Source organism: Carcharhinus amblyrhynchos, chromosome 24 (assembly GCF_965287045.1).
Source record: "Carcharhinus amblyrhynchos chromosome 24, sCarAmb.v2.hapA, whole genome shotgun sequence".
Classification (NCBI taxonomy): domain Eukaryota; kingdom Metazoa; phylum Chordata; class Chondrichthyes; order Carcharhiniformes; family Carcharhinidae; genus Carcharhinus; species Carcharhinus amblyrhynchos.
In genome coordinates, this window is record NC_137347.1 from 1,334,446 (window position 1) to 1,352,561 (window position 18,116).

General features: G+C 45.0%; 1 protein-coding gene across 1 annotated transcript in view; it reads right to left on the minus strand.

The window, feature by feature from the left end:
• The window catches only part of kcnq4 (potassium voltage-gated channel subfamily Q member 4), a 545,719-nt gene that overhangs the window by 141,873 nt on the left and 385,730 nt on the right, over positions 1–18,116 (minus strand). Inside the window, exon 2 of the mRNA XM_080211232.1 lies at positions 13,509–13,599. Within this exon, the coding sequence (XP_080067358.1) occupies positions 13,509–13,599 (91 nt within the window). The remainder of the gene's footprint in view (positions 1–13,508; positions 13,600–18,116) is intronic.

Here is an 18,116-nt window from a genome sequence, read left to right on the forward strand (position 1 = left end):
CAGGATGTATTGTGTTCCTCAGATCTTATCCAGCCTGAGTTGGAAGGTCAGGTGAGACCAGGCTTTCATATAAGAAGCTGGGTTTGGATTGACACTGATGCCACTCTGAGGGAGTCCAGACCCAATAGTTTTAATGTGTGACTTACCTGACTTCTTCCTTAACAATTCGACAAATATTCATTCAGCTGCGGCTATCCAAGAGTTGGCAAAGAAATTCCAAATAGGATGATTTAAAGTGTCAACAATCCAATTTCTGCCTCATTCATTCTTTGACCAGAAACTCGGTGGTAAATCTCAGACAGTTCCAGTAAAGGAAGGGTTAAAGAACCATCCAGTCCTTTAGTATACATTTGTCGTCATACCCAAATTCAGTCCTCCTGTAGTCCATGCTAGCAAGGTTACATTTCCAGCGCTCTATCCACATACTGTCGTATCAATAGAATTATGTCAGTGAACTCAGTGTTTCCCTTCAGTTTCCAAATGATAGTGAGACTCAGGTTGAGAGGCACATGAACATTTGGAAAGGGGATGAGTGTGTTTGGCATGAGAAAGAATCCTTGTCATCAAGGGAATATGAGGCCAAGGTTGGGGGGGAGAAAATCAAGATAAACAGCCAATCCCACCCACACAGAATTCGAAAGTTCAGAGTGACTAAGAAACCATACTTTATTCCCACGAGTACCCAAGGTGCACAGAGCTGGATTTGTATGCTAGTGAATTAGAGGGCAGGCTCGCTCTCTTCAGATAAATATTTGAGAATCCACCAGGAAACAGAATGAAATGCTGCAGAAATACAATTTTTTGCATTCCACTGCATCCCAACATTCTTATATAAACAGATGTATTTACACACTGGAAGCAGTAAGAAATTTACAGTGAATCCTTTATATCCTTTCAGCTTTTCTGAAATTTGTGTTCAGTCCAAAATGCCTCGGAATTTCTTTTACCAATTCCATTCTTCTTCTGAAGGAGATTTCGTCCAATTATCGCAAACATTTTGTTGGCGGATTATCTTGGTGTGCTGGACATCAGAACTATTTTAACCTGAGGTCACTCACATTCCAACATGTGCCACTAGATCATGATTAGGAATTCCATCGTAAACTGAGCAAAACTGAACACAGACCTGGGACACCTACTTTAACTCGGTTAAGATCAGCTAACTCATCACAAACAGGAAATCACACTTGGGACCTCGACGATCTCTAGCAGTGAATCACAAACTGTCATGAGCCATTAGATGATATATTAAGATAGAGTTCGGTTACTGTTTGGGTATGATCCAATGGATTAAAACATGATTACACCATCCTAAGCAATGCTCTTTGAAACCACAAAATATTCCACAGCTAGTGAAATAAATATTGAATAAAAATTCCAGTGATCTAATGACAGCCAAGGTCTCAGAAAGAGAAAGAGTTGTAATAAATATAGATCTTAACATTTTAACTGGAATGACATGTTAGTGCCTATGAATGGTCAGAGAGCCCTGCGTCCAAATTGATCTCCTTGACTCATTTTCCATTAACTGAATTAAGAGTAACTCTCCCCAATCCAATAGTTGAATGGAATGAAGTGGGAAAGAAAATTACTGGAGGGAGGAGACAATAAACAAAAAGCAAGAAACACAGAGTACATGAAAGAGGAATGAAGTAAGGTTTTGTTTCATTACTAATTTTATCCCTGTTTTCTCAAATCGAATCCCATCAGTAGGAGTCACTCCCAATACTCCATAATCAGGTATGTACACGGTGGTGTGAGGCCTGAGTCCACCATGCTGCTGATGGGTGAACGCAAGCCCGAACCTTCCAACATTAACCCAATATAGGTAATTCTTCAAGTATGAACTTACACGATGGGTGAAGTTTCCTGCCACTGATGTGAGTTTCTAGAATTAACCTGGGATCCACACAATCGCACAACGAGCAAAAATTGGGGGTGAGAGCCTGGCTGATATTCTCCTTCGCAACTCAGACACTGTTGAGGCCAATAAATTTAGTCCTTCTGCATATTGAGATCAACTAGATCAGCACAACTGGACTCAGTTAACTCACTGAATATCTGCAGCCCACGTGAAGGATACAGATTAGAATCATAGAATCCTTGCAGTGTAGAAGCAGGTCATTTGGCACATCAACTTACCCAGACACTGTCCCTCTTACCTCACACTGCTAATCCCTCTAGCCTACACATCTTGGGACACTAAGAAGCAATTTAGCATGACCAATCCACCTAACCTGCACATCTTTGGACTGTGGGAGGAAACTGCAGCACCCAGGGGAAACCCACACTACCTGCGGAGAATGGGCAAATGTGACCCGAGGCCGGAATTGAACCCGTGTCCTGGGAGCAGGAGTCGGCAAACTCAGCTATTTGAGCCTACTCCCCCCATTCAATCAGATTACTGCTGATGTTGGACCCTTAGAGGATGAGAAGGGGGACTTAGTGGTAGGGGATGGGGAAATGGCTGAGGTCTTGAATAACTTTTTTGTTTCTGTCTTCACGGAGGAGGACGTGAATAATTTGCCGGATGTTAGAGATGGAAAGGTGGTAGGACTGGAGGGTCTTAATGACATTACTGTTACTAGAGAGGCGGTGCTCGACAGACTGGAGGGGCTGATTGTGGACAAGTCCCCAGGACCGGATGGAATGCATCCGAGGGTTCTGAAAGAAATGGCGGAGGTGATAGTGGATGCCTTGGTGGTTATTTTCCAGATGTCGCTGGATTCCGGGGGAGTGCCGGAAGATTGGAAAACGGCTAATGTTACGCCGTTGTTTAAGAAGGGTGGCAGGCAAAAGGCAGGGAATTATAGGCCGGTTAGTTTAACGTCTGTTGTAGGTAAAATGTTAGAATCCATCATCAAGGAGGAAATAACGAGGCATCTTGAGGGGAATTGCTTGATAGAGCAGACGCAGCACGGTTTCGTTAAAGGGAAGTCGTGTCTGACAAATTTACTGGAGTTCTATGAGGATGTGTCTAGGGCGGTGGATAGAGGAGAGCCGGTGGATGTGGTCTTTCTTGATTTTCAGAAGGCGTTTGACAAGGTACCTCACAAGAGGTTATTGCAGAAGGTCAGGGGACATGGAGTTGGGGGTAGGGTGTTAACGTGGATAGAGGACTGGTTGTCAAATAGGAGGCAGAGAGTGGGGGTCAATGGGTGCTATTCGGATTGGCGGTGATTGGTGACTAGTGGAGTGCCTCAGGGGTCGGTGCTGGGGCCTCAGCTTTTTACCATTTATATAGATGATCTGGAGGAGGGAACCGAGTGTATGGTGTCGAAATTTGCTGATGACACCAAGATTGGTGGAACGGCAAATTGCGCGGAGGGTGTGGAGAGTCTGCAGAAGGATCTAGATAGGCTGGGCGAATGGGCCAGGAAATGGCAAATGGAATTTAATGTTGGCAAGTGCGAGGTGGTCCACTTTGGTAGGAATAATGGTAGGAAGGATTATTACTTACGTGGCGAAAAACTGCAGCAGGCAACGGTGCAGAGGGACCTCGGGGTCCTTGTGCATGAGTCGCAAAAACCCAGCCTGCAGGTGCAGCAGGTGGTCAGGAAGGCGAATGGGATGTTGGCCTTCATAGCGAGGGGGATTGAATATAAAAGTAGGGAGGTCTTGCTGCGGCTGTATAGGGCATTGGTGAGGCCGCAGCTGGAGTACTGTGTGCAGTTTTGGGCGCCGTCCTTACGCAAGGATATTTTGGTCTTGGAGGGAGTGCAGAGGAGGTTTACTAGGCTGATGCCAGAGTTGAGGGGGTTGAGCTATGAGGAGAGGCTGAATAAACTAGGCTTGTACTCGTTAGAGTTTAGAAGAATGAGGGGAGATCTCATTGAGACGTATAAGATGATGAATGGGATGGATAGGATAGAGGTGGAGAGACTCTTCCCTCTCAGAAAGGACAGTAGGACTAGGGGGCACAGCCTCAAGATAAAGGGGGGGCGGTTTAGAACGGAGTTGAGGAAGAACTTCTTCACTCAAAGGGTGGTGAATCTCTGGAATTCTCTGCCCGTTGAAGTGGTGGAGGCTGCCTCGCTAAATATTTTTAAGACACGGGTTGATGGGTTTTTGATAAGAGAGGGGATTAAGGGTTATGGGGAGAGGGCGGGAATGTGGAACTGAGACACGACAGATCAGCCATGATCTTATTGAATGGCGGGGCAGGCTCGAAGGGCCAGATGGCCTACTCCTGCTCCTATTTCTTATGTTCTTATGTTCTCTTCCTGGTCTCGAATCCACCTCCTCACCTGTTCCCCTTATCCCCTTATCTCGTTTCCTATCAGAAATATATTTATCTCCTTCTTGAAACCGTTCAGTGGTTCAGGCTCCACCACGCCATGGGGCAGCAGGTTCCACAAATTCACCACCCTCTGTGGGAAGTAGTTCGTTCTCATCTCAGTTTTAAATCTACCGCCTCTCAGCCTGTACCTGTGCCCTCTTGTTTCGAGACTGCCCCATTCTATCAATCCTTTTCTTATATACCTTGATCAGATCCACTCTCATCCCTCTAAACTCCAACAGGTACAAACCCAAGCATTTTAATATCTCCTCATATGTCAACCCTTTCATCCCCGGAATGAGTCTGGTGAGGCAGCAGTACTGACCGCTGTGCTTTAGAATATTAGATTCAGTATTTATGAATTATGAATTATTCGCAGCATGGTGCCCGAGATGTAGAGTTAATAACTAAAAGCCTCAAATCCAGAGTTTGTCCAAGGTGGTAATTACGAAAAACAATGTGAATGAAAACTTGCAGATTTCATGTGCTTTTTAAAGATCTAATTGGCATTTCTGATTTATTACTTAATTAGGTTCTGTTTTTTACCGGATATGCAGATTTTGAAATTCCTAATTAAGAGGGAAACAGGCAGGAATCTGGTGCCAACAGTCTGTGTGGGAGAAATTCCCTTTACATGGCAGGAAGCTGGAGTAATACATTTGGAGTATTTATGTACTCTGTACCAGAGCTCCCTGAGCAGGTTTTACTACTGTCAGCACAATACAGATTACAGCTAATATTCCTTACATAAACTTAGCATTCTGCTTACTGATTATGAATGCTGGATTAGTCAGGTATTCTGCAGTGTTGAAAGGATTCTTACGAATGATAATGAGAAAGGAAAGGATTGACTCCAAGGCAATTAACACATCGTGTGCACAAGGCAAAGTAAAACATTTTGCCCCGCTCTGGTTTTGTTCTGTTCTTGTGTGCCCCAGGAGCTGCTCTGTACATGATTAATACAAATGGGGTAAAAGGGAATATTTCAGTGCCATCTGATACTATAAAGTTTGTGTACATCACACACTGTCTTTGGATGTGTTGAATGCTGGGGCCATTTCTGGATTATGGGGGTGTGGTATCTTAGAAAGACGAGCGATCGCAAGTAGATTAATGAATGAAGGGTTTATTAAGGGAAATAACCATCTCCAGAGAGTGACTAAAGGCTACCGTACGCTGCTTTCATGACTTCAGAACATAGAACATAGAACATAGAACATTACAGCGCAGAACAGGCCCTTCGGCCCACGATGTTGCGCCGACCAGTTACAAAAACAATGACCCACTAGCCTATACCAATCCCTTTTCGTCCATAAACCTATCCACAGATCTCTTAAACGCCCCCAAACTAGACGCATTTACAACTGCAGCAGGCAGGGCATTCCAATCCCTCACCACCCTCTGGGTAAAGAACCTACCCCTGACATCCGTCCTATAACTACCCCCCCTTAATTTAAAGCCATGCCCCCTCGTGCTAGCTTTCTCCATCCGAGGAAAAAGGCTATCACTATCCACCCTATCTAAACCTCTAATCATCTTATATGTTTCAATAAGATCCCCTCTTAGCCGCCTTCTTTCCAACGAAAACAACCCTAAATCCCTCAGTCTCTCCTCATAGGACCTCCCCACCATACCAGGCAACATCCTAGTAAACCTCCTCTGCACCCTCTCCAAAGCCTCCACATCCTTCTTGTAATGTGGGGACCAGAACTGCACACAATACTCCAAGTGCGGCCGCACTAGAGTAGTGTACAGTTGCAACATGACGCTGCGACTCCTAAATTCAATCCCCCTACCAATAAACGCCAAGACACCGTACGCCTTCTTAACAACCTTATCTACTTGATTCCCAACTTTCAGGGATCTATGTACACATACACCTAGATCCCTCTGTTCATCCACACTATTCAAAGTCCTCCCGTTAGCCCTATACTCAACACATCTGTTGCTCAGAGGCATGGAAAAACATATACTCAGCTCCAGGATTCATGTGCCGATTGGCCAAACAAGTCATATGTCCCTCCAAGAGGGATTAGTGCCTCCAAGAGGGATTAGTGGGTATAATGTGTAGGGATATGGGGGTAGGGCCTGGGCAGGTTTGTGTTCGGCGCAAACTCGATGGGACGAAGGGCCTCTTTTTGCACTGTAGGGTTCTATGATTCTATGAAGAGCTTGCCGTAAGGGGACACGCTACCATTGCTGTAATATTGAGCACTGGAGAACTGTAGAATGGTTACAGCACAGGAGGATGACAATCAGCCTATCATTCTGATCTGACTCTCTCCGAAGTTTTTTTTAATTAAAAAGTTTTAAGTTTAATTATTCGTGTCACAAGTCGGCTTACATTAACACAGCAATGAAGTTAATATGAAAATCCCCTAATCACCACACTCTGGTGCCTGAGGGAGAACTTAGCATTGCCAATGCGCCTAATCAGCATGTCTGTGGACTGTGGGAGGAAACTGGAGCACCCAGAGGAAACCCAAGCAGACACAGGGAGAACATGCAGAATCCATGCAAACTGTGGCCCAAGGCTTGAATTGAACCCAGGTCCCTGGTGCAGTGAGGCAGCAGGGTTAGCCATCTGCCACCATGGTTTTTGGTGCTTTGTCTGCATGGGTTTCCTCCAGGTGCTCCAGTTTCCTCCCACACTCTAAAAGCACGCAGGTTAGATGGATTGGCCGTGCTAAATGACCCCTTAGTGTCCCAAGATGTGTAGGTTAGATGGATTAGCCATGGTAAACGTGCAGGGTTACGGGGATAGGGTGGGAGAGAGGCCCTAGGTAAGACAATTTGTCTGAGAGCTGGTACAGACTCAATGGGTAAAGAGCCTTCTTCTGTAGGGGGTTTACAATTCTATAATTTGTGGTGATTGTCCTTTTAAAAACAACACAGCAGAGTAAGGCTCACCCGGATTGGGGGAAAACTGGGATTCAGACTGGGTAATCACCCCAGGGAATGCAGTCCTCTTGGGAAGGAGACATGTAGGAGCTGGGTGCAGGGTGATGTTTTCTTATTAATACATTTTTTTGTATTCTGAAGTCTGGGATAGTGCATCATTACAAGGTGTAATTCACCCAGTGTGATTCAGAGTGAATGGGGGGCACAGCGGCACAGTAGGGTGGCACAGTGGCATTGCTGCCTTACAGCACCAGGGACCCCATGTCAATTCCCCGCTTGGGTCACTGTCTGTATGGAGTCTGCATGCTCTGCCTGTGTCTGCGTAGGTTTCCTCCAAGTGCTCAGATTTCCTCCCATAGTCCAAAAAACATGCTGGCTAGATGAATTGGCCGCGCTAAATTCTCCCTTGGTGTACCCGAACAGGTGCAGGAGTGTGGCAACTAGGGGATTTTCACAGTAACTTCATTGCAGTGTTAATGTAAGCCCAATTGTGACTCTAATTTAAACAGAACATCATTTCTTCAATAGAACCATGGAAGGAACAAAGCAGAACATGATTAGCATTTATCAGCACTGCTCATTCGAATCGCAAAGCACAATGTGACACCCAACAAAGACAAATGTACATCTGAGATTGACTTTCCAGGGGACAGAGTAAAAGCATCTGGGGGTAAAGCCTGCAACTGACAACACCAAAACCATTCATACACTTCCAATCCATCTAACGTGAAAAGGTTGGCATTATTAACGCAAATTCATTCCAAAGAACACAGTGAATGCACAACCTCCACAAAGATGCATAATGCAAATCGACAATCGGACAGCAAACAGAGTTTGATACATGAAGAGAGCATGTCCCTCAGTCCCTGAGCATTTCAACCACATGTGGAAACATACGTCCCAATAGATGTGCAGAAAACGCAATAGGAGCTGTACTCTCACAGTGCGCTGTAATAAGGATTGAACAATCGCTTACATGTTATACCACTGTTGGGAATGGAATGTAAAGACTCAGCTGGAGGGTGGGAAGCACTAGCCTACATCTACACTTAGCACATTGGTACAAAATTTCACTCTCCACACTAATCACCAAGCAATTATTACAGTGTTAGCGACAGCAGAATCCGGTATTTGATCGTTTTGCATCTACAGATGACCAGATCATCAACTTCAAGCACAACTTTGAGATAGAGCATCTTGCAGTTTCACACAGCTGACAGTTGGAACGGAACCACTACCGCAAACTATATCAATGAAAGCGAGGTGACTTGTGATGTTGAAAACTGCACAATCACAGTGATATCACATGCGAGCGTTAATTTAGTTATGCGAGTGGAGTGGAAGGCAGAATCGATGACAGACTGCATACTGCAGAAAGTAATTAAACCGCAAGTGGCTTTGTGAAACAAAGAAAGAACTGATCCCGGACTAGAGGACAGAATAAACTTACATTGCTTAATAATATCTGTAAAGCACGCAGAACCTGAGCAATTATCCCAAAAGCACTACAGCAATGTGTATTGCATTGTGCCCATGATAGAAATCCAGATATTATTAAGATGGAACAATAGTCCCTTGAAGCAATCTAGTGTCCAGCAATAGATCACTGAATAGAACAGTTCCTTGCAAACTACGTAGCTTTGTACATTCAATGAAAAATCTGATAAAACATGTCCTGTACCTCTACAATGGACAGCACAGTGGCAAGTGGTTAGCACTGCTGCCTCACAGTGCCAGGGACCCGGGTTTGGTTCCTGACCTGGGTCACTGCCCGAGTGGAGTTTGCACATTCTCTTTGTATCTTGTGTTTCCTCCGGGTGCTCCAGTTTCCTCCCACTGGCTAAAAGATGTGCTGGTTAGCTGGATTGACTGTGCTTATTTCTCCTTCACTGTGCCCGAACAGGCTCTGGAGTGTGGCAACTAGGGGATTTTTCACAGTAATTTCATTGCAGTATTAATGAAAGCCTAATTGTGATACCAATAAATAAACTTAAACTGATGGCACGGTAGCACTGCTGCTTCACAGCTCCAGGGCTCTGGGTTCAATTCCCGGCTCGGGTCACTGTCTGTGTGGAGTTTGCACATTCTCCTCATGTCTGCGTGGGTTTCCTCCGGGTACTCCGGTTTCCTCCCACAGTCCAAAGATGTGTGGGTTAGGTTGATTGGCCATGCTAAGAGATTGGCCCTTAGTGTCCAGGGATGTGTAGGTTAGAGGGATTAGTGGGTATAATATGTAGGGATATGGGGGTAGGGCCTGGGTGGGATTGTGTTCGGTGCAGACTCGATGGGCCGAAGGGCCTCTTTCTGCACTGTAGGATTCTGGGATCTGTGATTGGTGACTGCATGGACACTTAAACCATGGCAACAACACCAACTAGATATTTTTGGATAAGTGCAATCAGCCCTCGCAATACATGTTTTTTGCGTGTTGTTCATGATCTCATTACTCTCATCACCCTCTCTATAACCTTATCAAAAGTTCAAGCAAATTAGTTTAAACATGATTTGCCCTAAACAAATCCATACTGGCTTTCCTGAAGTAACTTGCTGTTGCTCAAGTGACCATTAATTTTGTCCCAAATTATCCCTTCAAAACGTTTGCCCAGCACCAAGGTTAAACTGAGCGTCCTGCAGTTGCTGGGCTTATCTTTGCACCCTTCTTTGATCAAGGATACAACAGTCCCAATTCTCCAGTCCTCTGGCACCATCACTGACTTGAAGACTGAAGAATTATAGCCAGTGCCTCCACAAGTTTCATTCTCACTTCTCTCACTTCCTTGGATGCATTTTATCCAACCCTGGTGCCTTCTCAACTTGAAGTACAGCTAGCCTATCTAATAAATCCTCCTTACCAATTTTAAACCATTCAAGTGTCCGAGCTACCTCCACTTCCACTATGACCTGGACAAAATCTTCTTCCTTCATGTAAAGTGTTAATTTAATTCCTCAGTTTACTCCCTGCCCCCATGTGTAAATTGCTTTTTTGATACCTAATTGGAAACACTCCCCCTTTCACTGCCTTTATACAATTTGTATGCACATTGAAGAATTTTGGATGTTCTTCTATGTTGGCTGACAGTCTATTCTAATACTCTCTCTTGGCTTCTCTTGTTTTTTTCAATTTCCTTGGAGCTTCTATATTCATCCTGGTTCTCAATTGTTTTATCCACCGGATATCTGCCATATACCATGGACTATAAGCGGAAAGAGATCTTCCTACAATTCTACAGAGCTATAGGGTGCTGTGCGCAGCTTTGGTCTCTTTATTTCTCTTTCAGGAAATACTTGCCTGAGTCGGAGTGCAATGAGTGTTCACAAGACTGGTTCTTGGATTGTCCTATGAGGAGAGTTTAGAACATAGAACATAGAAAAACTACAGCACAAACAGGCCCTTCGACCCACAAGTTGTGCGGATCATATCCCTACCTACCAGGCTTACCTATAACCCTCAATCCTATTAAGCCCCATGTACTCATCCAGAAGTCTCTTAAAAGACCCTATCAAATTTGCCTCCACCACCACCAATGGCAGCCGATTCCACTCACCCAGCACCCTATAAGTTTGAGGAGGCTAGGCCTACATTTCTTGGAGCTGAGGAAAATAAGAGGTGATCTGATTTGACACACATAGTAGTTTTAAGAGTTAGAACATAGAACATAGAACATAGAACATTACAGCGCAGAACAGGCCCTTCGGCCCACGATGTTGCGCCGACCAGTTAAAAAAAAACAACAACAATGACCCACTAACCTAAACCAATCCCTTTTCGTCCATAAACCTATCCACAGACCTCTTAAACGCCCCCAAGCTAGGTGCATTTACAACTGCAGCAGGCAGGGCATTCCAATCCCTCACCACCCTCTGGGTAAAGAACCTACCCCTGACATCTGTCCTATAACTACCCCCCCTTAGTTTAAAGCCATGCCCCCTCGTGCTAGATTTTTCCATCAGAGGAAAAAGGCTATCACTATCCACCCTATCTAAACCTCTAATCATCTTATATGTTTCAATAAGATCCCCTCTTAGCCGCCTTCTTTCCAGCGAAAACAACCCCAAATCCCTCAGCCTCTCCTCATAGGATCTCCCCTCCATACCAGGCAACATCCTGGTAAACCTCCTCTGCACCCTCTCCAAAGCCTCCACATCCTTCCTATAATGTGGGGACCAGAACTGCACACAGTACTCCAAGTGCGGCCGCACCAGAGTTGTGTACAGTTGCAACATAACGCTACGACTCATAAATTCAATCCCCCTACCAATAAACGCCAAGACACTGTATGCCTTCTTAACAACCTTATCTACTTGATTCCCAACTTTCAGGGATCTATGTACACATACACCTAGATCCCTCTGCTCATCCACACTATTCAAAGTCTTCCCGTTAGCCCTATACTCAACACATCTGTTATTCCTACCAAAGTGAATTACCTCACATTTCTCTGCATTAAACTCCATCCGCCACCTCTCGGCCCAGCTCTGCAACCTGTCTAAGTCTTCCTGCAAACTATGACACCCTTCCTCACTATCTACCACACCTCCGACTTTGGTGTCATCAGCAAATTTACTGATCCACCCAACTATACCCTCATCCAGATCATTAATAAAAATCACAAACAGCAGTGGCCCCAACACAGATCCCTGAGGCACACCACTTGTAACCGAACTCCATGATGAATATAGGTGCACTGACTCCGAGTAAGGGGTCTGCCATTTGGAATTGAGGCGAGGAGAAATTTCTAAACTCCAAGGGTTGCAGCTTTGTAGAATTCTCTACCTCAGCATGTGCTCAGTCATTGAATATATTCAGGACAGAGATTAGTAGCTTTTGGGGTACCCATAGGGAATTAAGACATGTAGGGAAATTGCAGGGAATGGAGTTGCGGTAGAAGATCAGCTGTTAGTTTGTTGTCAGTTTGTGAAGCCTTGTTGGATCAAATAGCCTGCTCCAAATCCTATTTCTTGCATTTTTTCATTCTTGCCAGCAATGCTGTTAATCATAGTTCTTTTCTCATAATTCCGGGGATTTTCTGAGATCTGATTCAATGTCTTGCCCTGGATGGTGTTCCATAACAGATCAATGGGGAAAGTGATCTGTATTTTTTACACCCTGGTTGGATTATTACTTGTGTTGTGACACTTTTCATAATTAATGTTCTAGCCATTTCTCTCTCAATCAATTATATCAAGTTAATAAATAATATTGAATGTAACATGGCTAATATGTATACGCTCTGTTAAACCTTCCCCTGCTGTTCCTTAAAAAGCCGTGCTGGTTAGGTGCAGTGGCCGTGCTATATCCTCCTTCAGTGTACCCCGACAGGAGACCGAGTGCGGCAACTGATGACACCAAAGTCGGAGGTGTGATAGATTGTGAGGAAGGGTGTCATAGTCTGCAGGGAGACTTAGATAGGTTGCAGAGCTGGGCCGAGAGGTGGCGGATGGAATTTAATGCGGAGAAGTGTGAGGTAATTCACTTTGGTAGGAGCAACAGATGTGTCGAGTATAGGGCTAACGGGAGGACTTTGAATAGTGTGGATGAACAGAGGGATCTAGGTGTATGTGTACATAGATCCCTGAAAGTTGGGAATCAAGTAGATAAGGTTGTTAAGAAGGTGTACGGTGTCTTGGCGTTTATTGGTAGGGGGATTGAATTTAGGAGTCACAGCGTAATGTTGCAACTGTACACAACTCTGGTGCGGCCGCACTTGGAGTACTGTGTGCAGTTCTGGTCCCCACATTACAAGAAGGATGTGGAGGCTTTGGAGAGGGTGCAGAGGAGGTTTACTAGGATGTTGCCTGGTATGGTGGGGAGGTCCTATGAGGAGAGACTGAGGGATTTAGGGTTGTTTTCGTTGGAAAGAAGGTGGCTAAGAGGGGATCTTATTGAAACATATAAGATGATTAGAGGTTTAGATCGGGTGGATAGTGATAGCCTTTTTCCTCGGATGGAGAAAGCTAGCACGAGGGGGCATGGCTTTAAATTAAGGGGGGGTAGCTACAGGACGGATGTCAGGGGCAGGTTCTTTACCCAGAGGGTGGTGAGGGATTGGAATGCCCTGCCTGCTGCAGTTGTAAATGCGCCTAGTTTGGGGGCGTTTAAGAGATCTGTGGATAGGTTTATGGACGAAAAGGGATTGGTATAGGCTAGTGGGTCATTGTTTTTGTAACTGGTCGGCGCAACATTGTGGGCCGAAGGGCCTGTTCTGTGCTGTAATGTTCTATGCTCTATGCTCTATGTTCTAACTAAGGGATTTTCACAGTAACTTAATTGCAATGTCAATGTAATCATACTTATGACAAATAAATAAACTTTAACTTTACTTCTTACCAGGATAAAGAGTCCAGCGTTTGCCATATCCTGGTGGCTGGGTATGGTGGAAAACACAGACAGGACGAGACAGCTGAAGACCAGCAGGAATCTGTTGGAGACAGATAGAGTTTAACTAAATTAAGCAGCGGTAGTGGAGGATACAGCGGACAAACAGAAGCTGCAGGCCAGAATTTAACTGTGTCAGTGTTTGATGCCAACACCCCACAGCTTCTAACAATTTACAGATTCAGTGATCTATACCACAGAGAGAAAACTGATTCAGCAAACAAGCTTAAGTATTAATTGACAATTCCTCAGCGACTGTCTATTATATAATACAGCACTGGAATATTATAGGAAGGATGTGATTACACTGGAAGGGGTGCAGTCATCAGAGCAGCCTGATCGAGGTGTATGGGGTTATGAGAGAACCATAGAAACCCTACAGTGCAGAAAGAGGCCCTTCGGCCCATCGAGTCTGCACCGAACACAATCCCAGCCAGACCCTACCCCCATATCCCTACATATTATACCCACTAATCCCTCTAACCTACACATCCCTGGACACTAAGGGGCAATTTCTTAGCATGACCAATCAACCTAACCCGCACATCTTTGGACTGTGGGAGGAAACCGGAGCACCCGGAGGAAACCCACGCAGACACGAGGAGAATGTGCAAACTCCACACAGACAGTGACCCGAGCCGGGAATCGAGCCCAGGACCCTGGAGCTGTGAAGCAGCAGTGCTAACCACTGTGCCACCGTGCCGAGCGACATGGACAGAGTGGATAAGGAGCAGCTGTTCCCTTAGTTGAAGGGTCAGTTACGAGGGGGACACAGGTTCAAGGTGAGGGACAGGAGGTTTAGGGGGGATGTGAGGAAAAATATACTTTTATTCAGAGGATGGTGATCGTCTGGAGACTTGTCTGGAGAATGGTGGAATCGGGTTGCCTCACATCCTTTAAGAAGTATCTGGATGAGCACTTGGCACATCACAACATTCAAATCTATGGGTCAAGTACTGGTGAATGGGATTACCTGGGAGTTTCTCATGTGTTGGGCCTCTTCTGCATTGCATGATTCTCTGATAGTTTCATGGTCATCATTACTAAGACTGCTCAATCCCTGATTATATGAACTGTGTCAGATGACCAAGTGGCTCCAGGAGAGCTATGTGCAGAATTATCTGTGTCCTGAAGACCATGTACTAACCCTGCATGAGGCCCCTTCAAATACTTCTTAATAGATTGCTTCAGGCAAAATTATACTGACTATCTTAACCCTGATGTGGAGATGCCGGCGTTGGACTGGGGTAAACGCAGTTAGAAGTCTCACAACACCAGGTTAAAGTCCAACTTTGAGGTCCCACTTTACTTATCTGACGAAGGAGCAGTGCTCCGAAAATAGTCTTTTGCTACCAGATAAACCCGCTGGGTTTTAACCCGATGTTCTGAGACTTCTCACTCTGCCACAGGATGAGAAAAGCCCTCATCAAGGTACGGTGAGACAATGAGGCACGGTAACAGTGAAACCTCACCAAAGCTCAGTGACAACACCAAACACTGTCCGTGCTTTCAGAAGGTCTCTCGATTACTAGTCCAGTTGCATTATCACTTCATAACCATCTTCCCCATTCTCAGTACACAATACTCATCACTAGAGTATAATTACCAGAAACTATTCTGTAACTGACACCGTGCAAAGGTACTATTGCAAATGATAACTGTGCAAAATATTCAGCATCAAAATACATTTATCAGGATTACTGTACAACCGATATTGTGTGATCAGACAAATGTTAGTGATTATTACACAACATTCACTGAAAGAGTGGAAATTATCAGAGACAATCATAAAATATGACATGCAGATTTTAAAAAAAAGCTTCACAATATGTGTCTGGTAATGAAGTTGTGTGGTACTATGTAACTCAACATTTTCCCACCAAGGACCTGATGAAGTTTATCCCAGGACATTGTAGGAGGCTAGGGAGGAAATTGCGAGTCCCCTAGCCAAGATATTTGAATCACCGATAGTCACCGGTGAGATGCCTGAAGATTGGAGGATGGCAAATGTTGTGCCTTTGTTTAAAAAGAGCTGCAAGGAAAAGCCTGGGAACTACAGGCCAGTGAGCCTCACATCTGTGTGGGTAAATTGTTGGAAGATATTTTGAGAGACAGGATCTACAGGCATTTAGAGACGCAAGGACTGATTAGGGACAGTCAGCATGGCTTTGTGAGTGGGAAATCATGTCTCACAAATTTGATTGAGTTTTTTGAAGTGGTAACCAAGTAGGTAGATGAGGGCAGTACAGTTGATGTTGTCTACATGGACTTTAGCAAGGCCTTTGACAAGGTACCGCATGGTAGGTTGTTGCATAAGGTTAAATCTCACGGGATCCAGGGTGAGGCATCTAAGTGGATACAAAATTGGCTTCTTGACAGAAGCCAGAGGGTGGTTGAAGAGGGTTGTTTTTCAAACTGGAGGCCTGTGACCAGTGGTGTTTCTCAAAGATCAATGCTGGGTCCACTATTATTTGTATTTTAATGATTCAGGTGAGAATATAGGGGGCATGGTTAGTAAGTTTGCAGATGATACTAAGATTGGTAGCATTGTGGACAGTGAAGAAAGTTATCTCCAATTGCAACGGGATCTTGATCAATTGGGCCAGGGGGCTGACAAATGGCAGATGGAGTTTAATTCAGACAAATGTGAGGTGATGCAGTTTGGTAGATTGAACCAGGGCAGGACTTACTCAGTTAATGGTAGGGCACTGGGGAGAGTTACAGAACAAAGAGATCTAGGGGTACATGTTCATAGCTCCTTGAAAGTGGAGTCACTGGTGGACAGAGTGGTGAAGAAGGCAGTCAGCATGCTTGATTTCATCGGTCAGAACATTGAATACAGGAGTTGGAATGTCTTGTTGAAGTTGTACAAGACATTGCTAAGGCCACACTTGGAATACTGTGTGCAGTTCTGGTCACCCTATTATAGAAAGGATATTATTAAACTAGAAAGAGTGCAGAAGAAATTTACTAGGATGCTACCCGGACTTGATGGTTTGAGTTATAAGGAAAGGCTGGATAGACTGAGACTTTTTTCTCTGCAGAGGGCTGAGAGGTGACCTTATAGATAGAGGTCTATAAAATAATGAGGGACACAGATCAGCTAGATAGTCAATATCTTTTCCCAAAGGTAGGGGAGTCTAAAACTAGAGGGGATAGGTTTAAGGTGAGAGGGGAGAGATACAAAAGTGTCCAGAGGGGCAATTTTTTCACACAGAGGGTGGTGAGTGTCTGGAACGAGCTGCCAGAGGTAATAGTAGAGGTGGGTACAATTTTGTCTTTTAAAAAACATTTAGACAGTTACATGGGTACAATGGGTATAGAGGGATATGGGCCAAATGTGGGCAACTGGGATTAGTTTATGGGTTTTAAAAAAGGGTGGCATGGACAAGTTAGGCCGAAGGGCCTGTTTCCATGCTGTAAACCTCTTTGACTCAAAGTTGGTGCCTACTTTGTCTTGGACACCTGAGAACAGTATTGAGGGTTCATGTTGTTAGAGGTGCTGTCTGTCAGATGGGACATAAAGCTAAAGCACCATATGTCCTGCCATAAATTCAATGGTGCCAAGCACTTTGACCCTTTGATTGCAATGCAATCAGCTCACCAACTTTGCATTCCTTACTCATTTCAACGATTTAAGTGCCAGGCCACACTCAAGTTTTGTGACAAGGGACTCAGATGATGGCAATGGGCAGCTGATGGAATAAGGACGATGGTTATGTATAACTAAATACTCGGTGCTTTGGGAAGCCTGTCACAAAACCTTCAGTCAATGCAAGAGTCCAGCATTAACTTGGCACAGGCCTTTGCATGGACCATCCCTGCCAGCACAGGAATAGTGACCAACTCCATTTTCATACTTGTGTACCCAACCTTACAAGAGGCAATGTTCAATGCTGCAGCTTCCATTGCAGCACAGTCAGTGGCCACCCAATGCCTTAGTACTGCCACTGAAATCATACAATAACAGCTTGCTGATATGCCCGCTCAAACTGATGCCATCAAGGCTACGGATCACAGTGTGGAACGGTGCTTGCAGAGTGTCCAATACATTATTGGGTTACTAAGGCAAGACCCTGGGAGAATAAAGCCCTCTCTCTCTCTCAGGAAGCCAGCCTCCTGTCAATGCCACTCCGCCAATGTCCTTGCTGCTGCCTATCAGTCAGACTGCTATCACCCATCCTGAGGAGGGCAGTGCAAAGTCAGAGCTTAAGAACAAACAGCAAAGAAAATTTCAGCACAAGAACAGGCCCTTTGGTCCTCCCAGCCTGCACCAGCCATGCTGTGTGAACTACAACCCCCCACCCTTCCAAGGACCACATCCCTCTATTCCCAACCTATTCATGGATTTGTCCAGACGCCCCTATCTGCTCCATATCCGCTTCCACTCCCTCCCCCGGCAGCCAGTTCCAGGCACCCACCACCCTCTGTGTAAAAAACTTGCCTCGTCCGTCACCTTTAAACCTTATCCCTCGCACCTTAAATCTATGCCTCCCAGACACTTCTCGCACACATTCTCACTGCAAGTCAGCGCAGAATTCCCCTAACCAGCCCGTGATG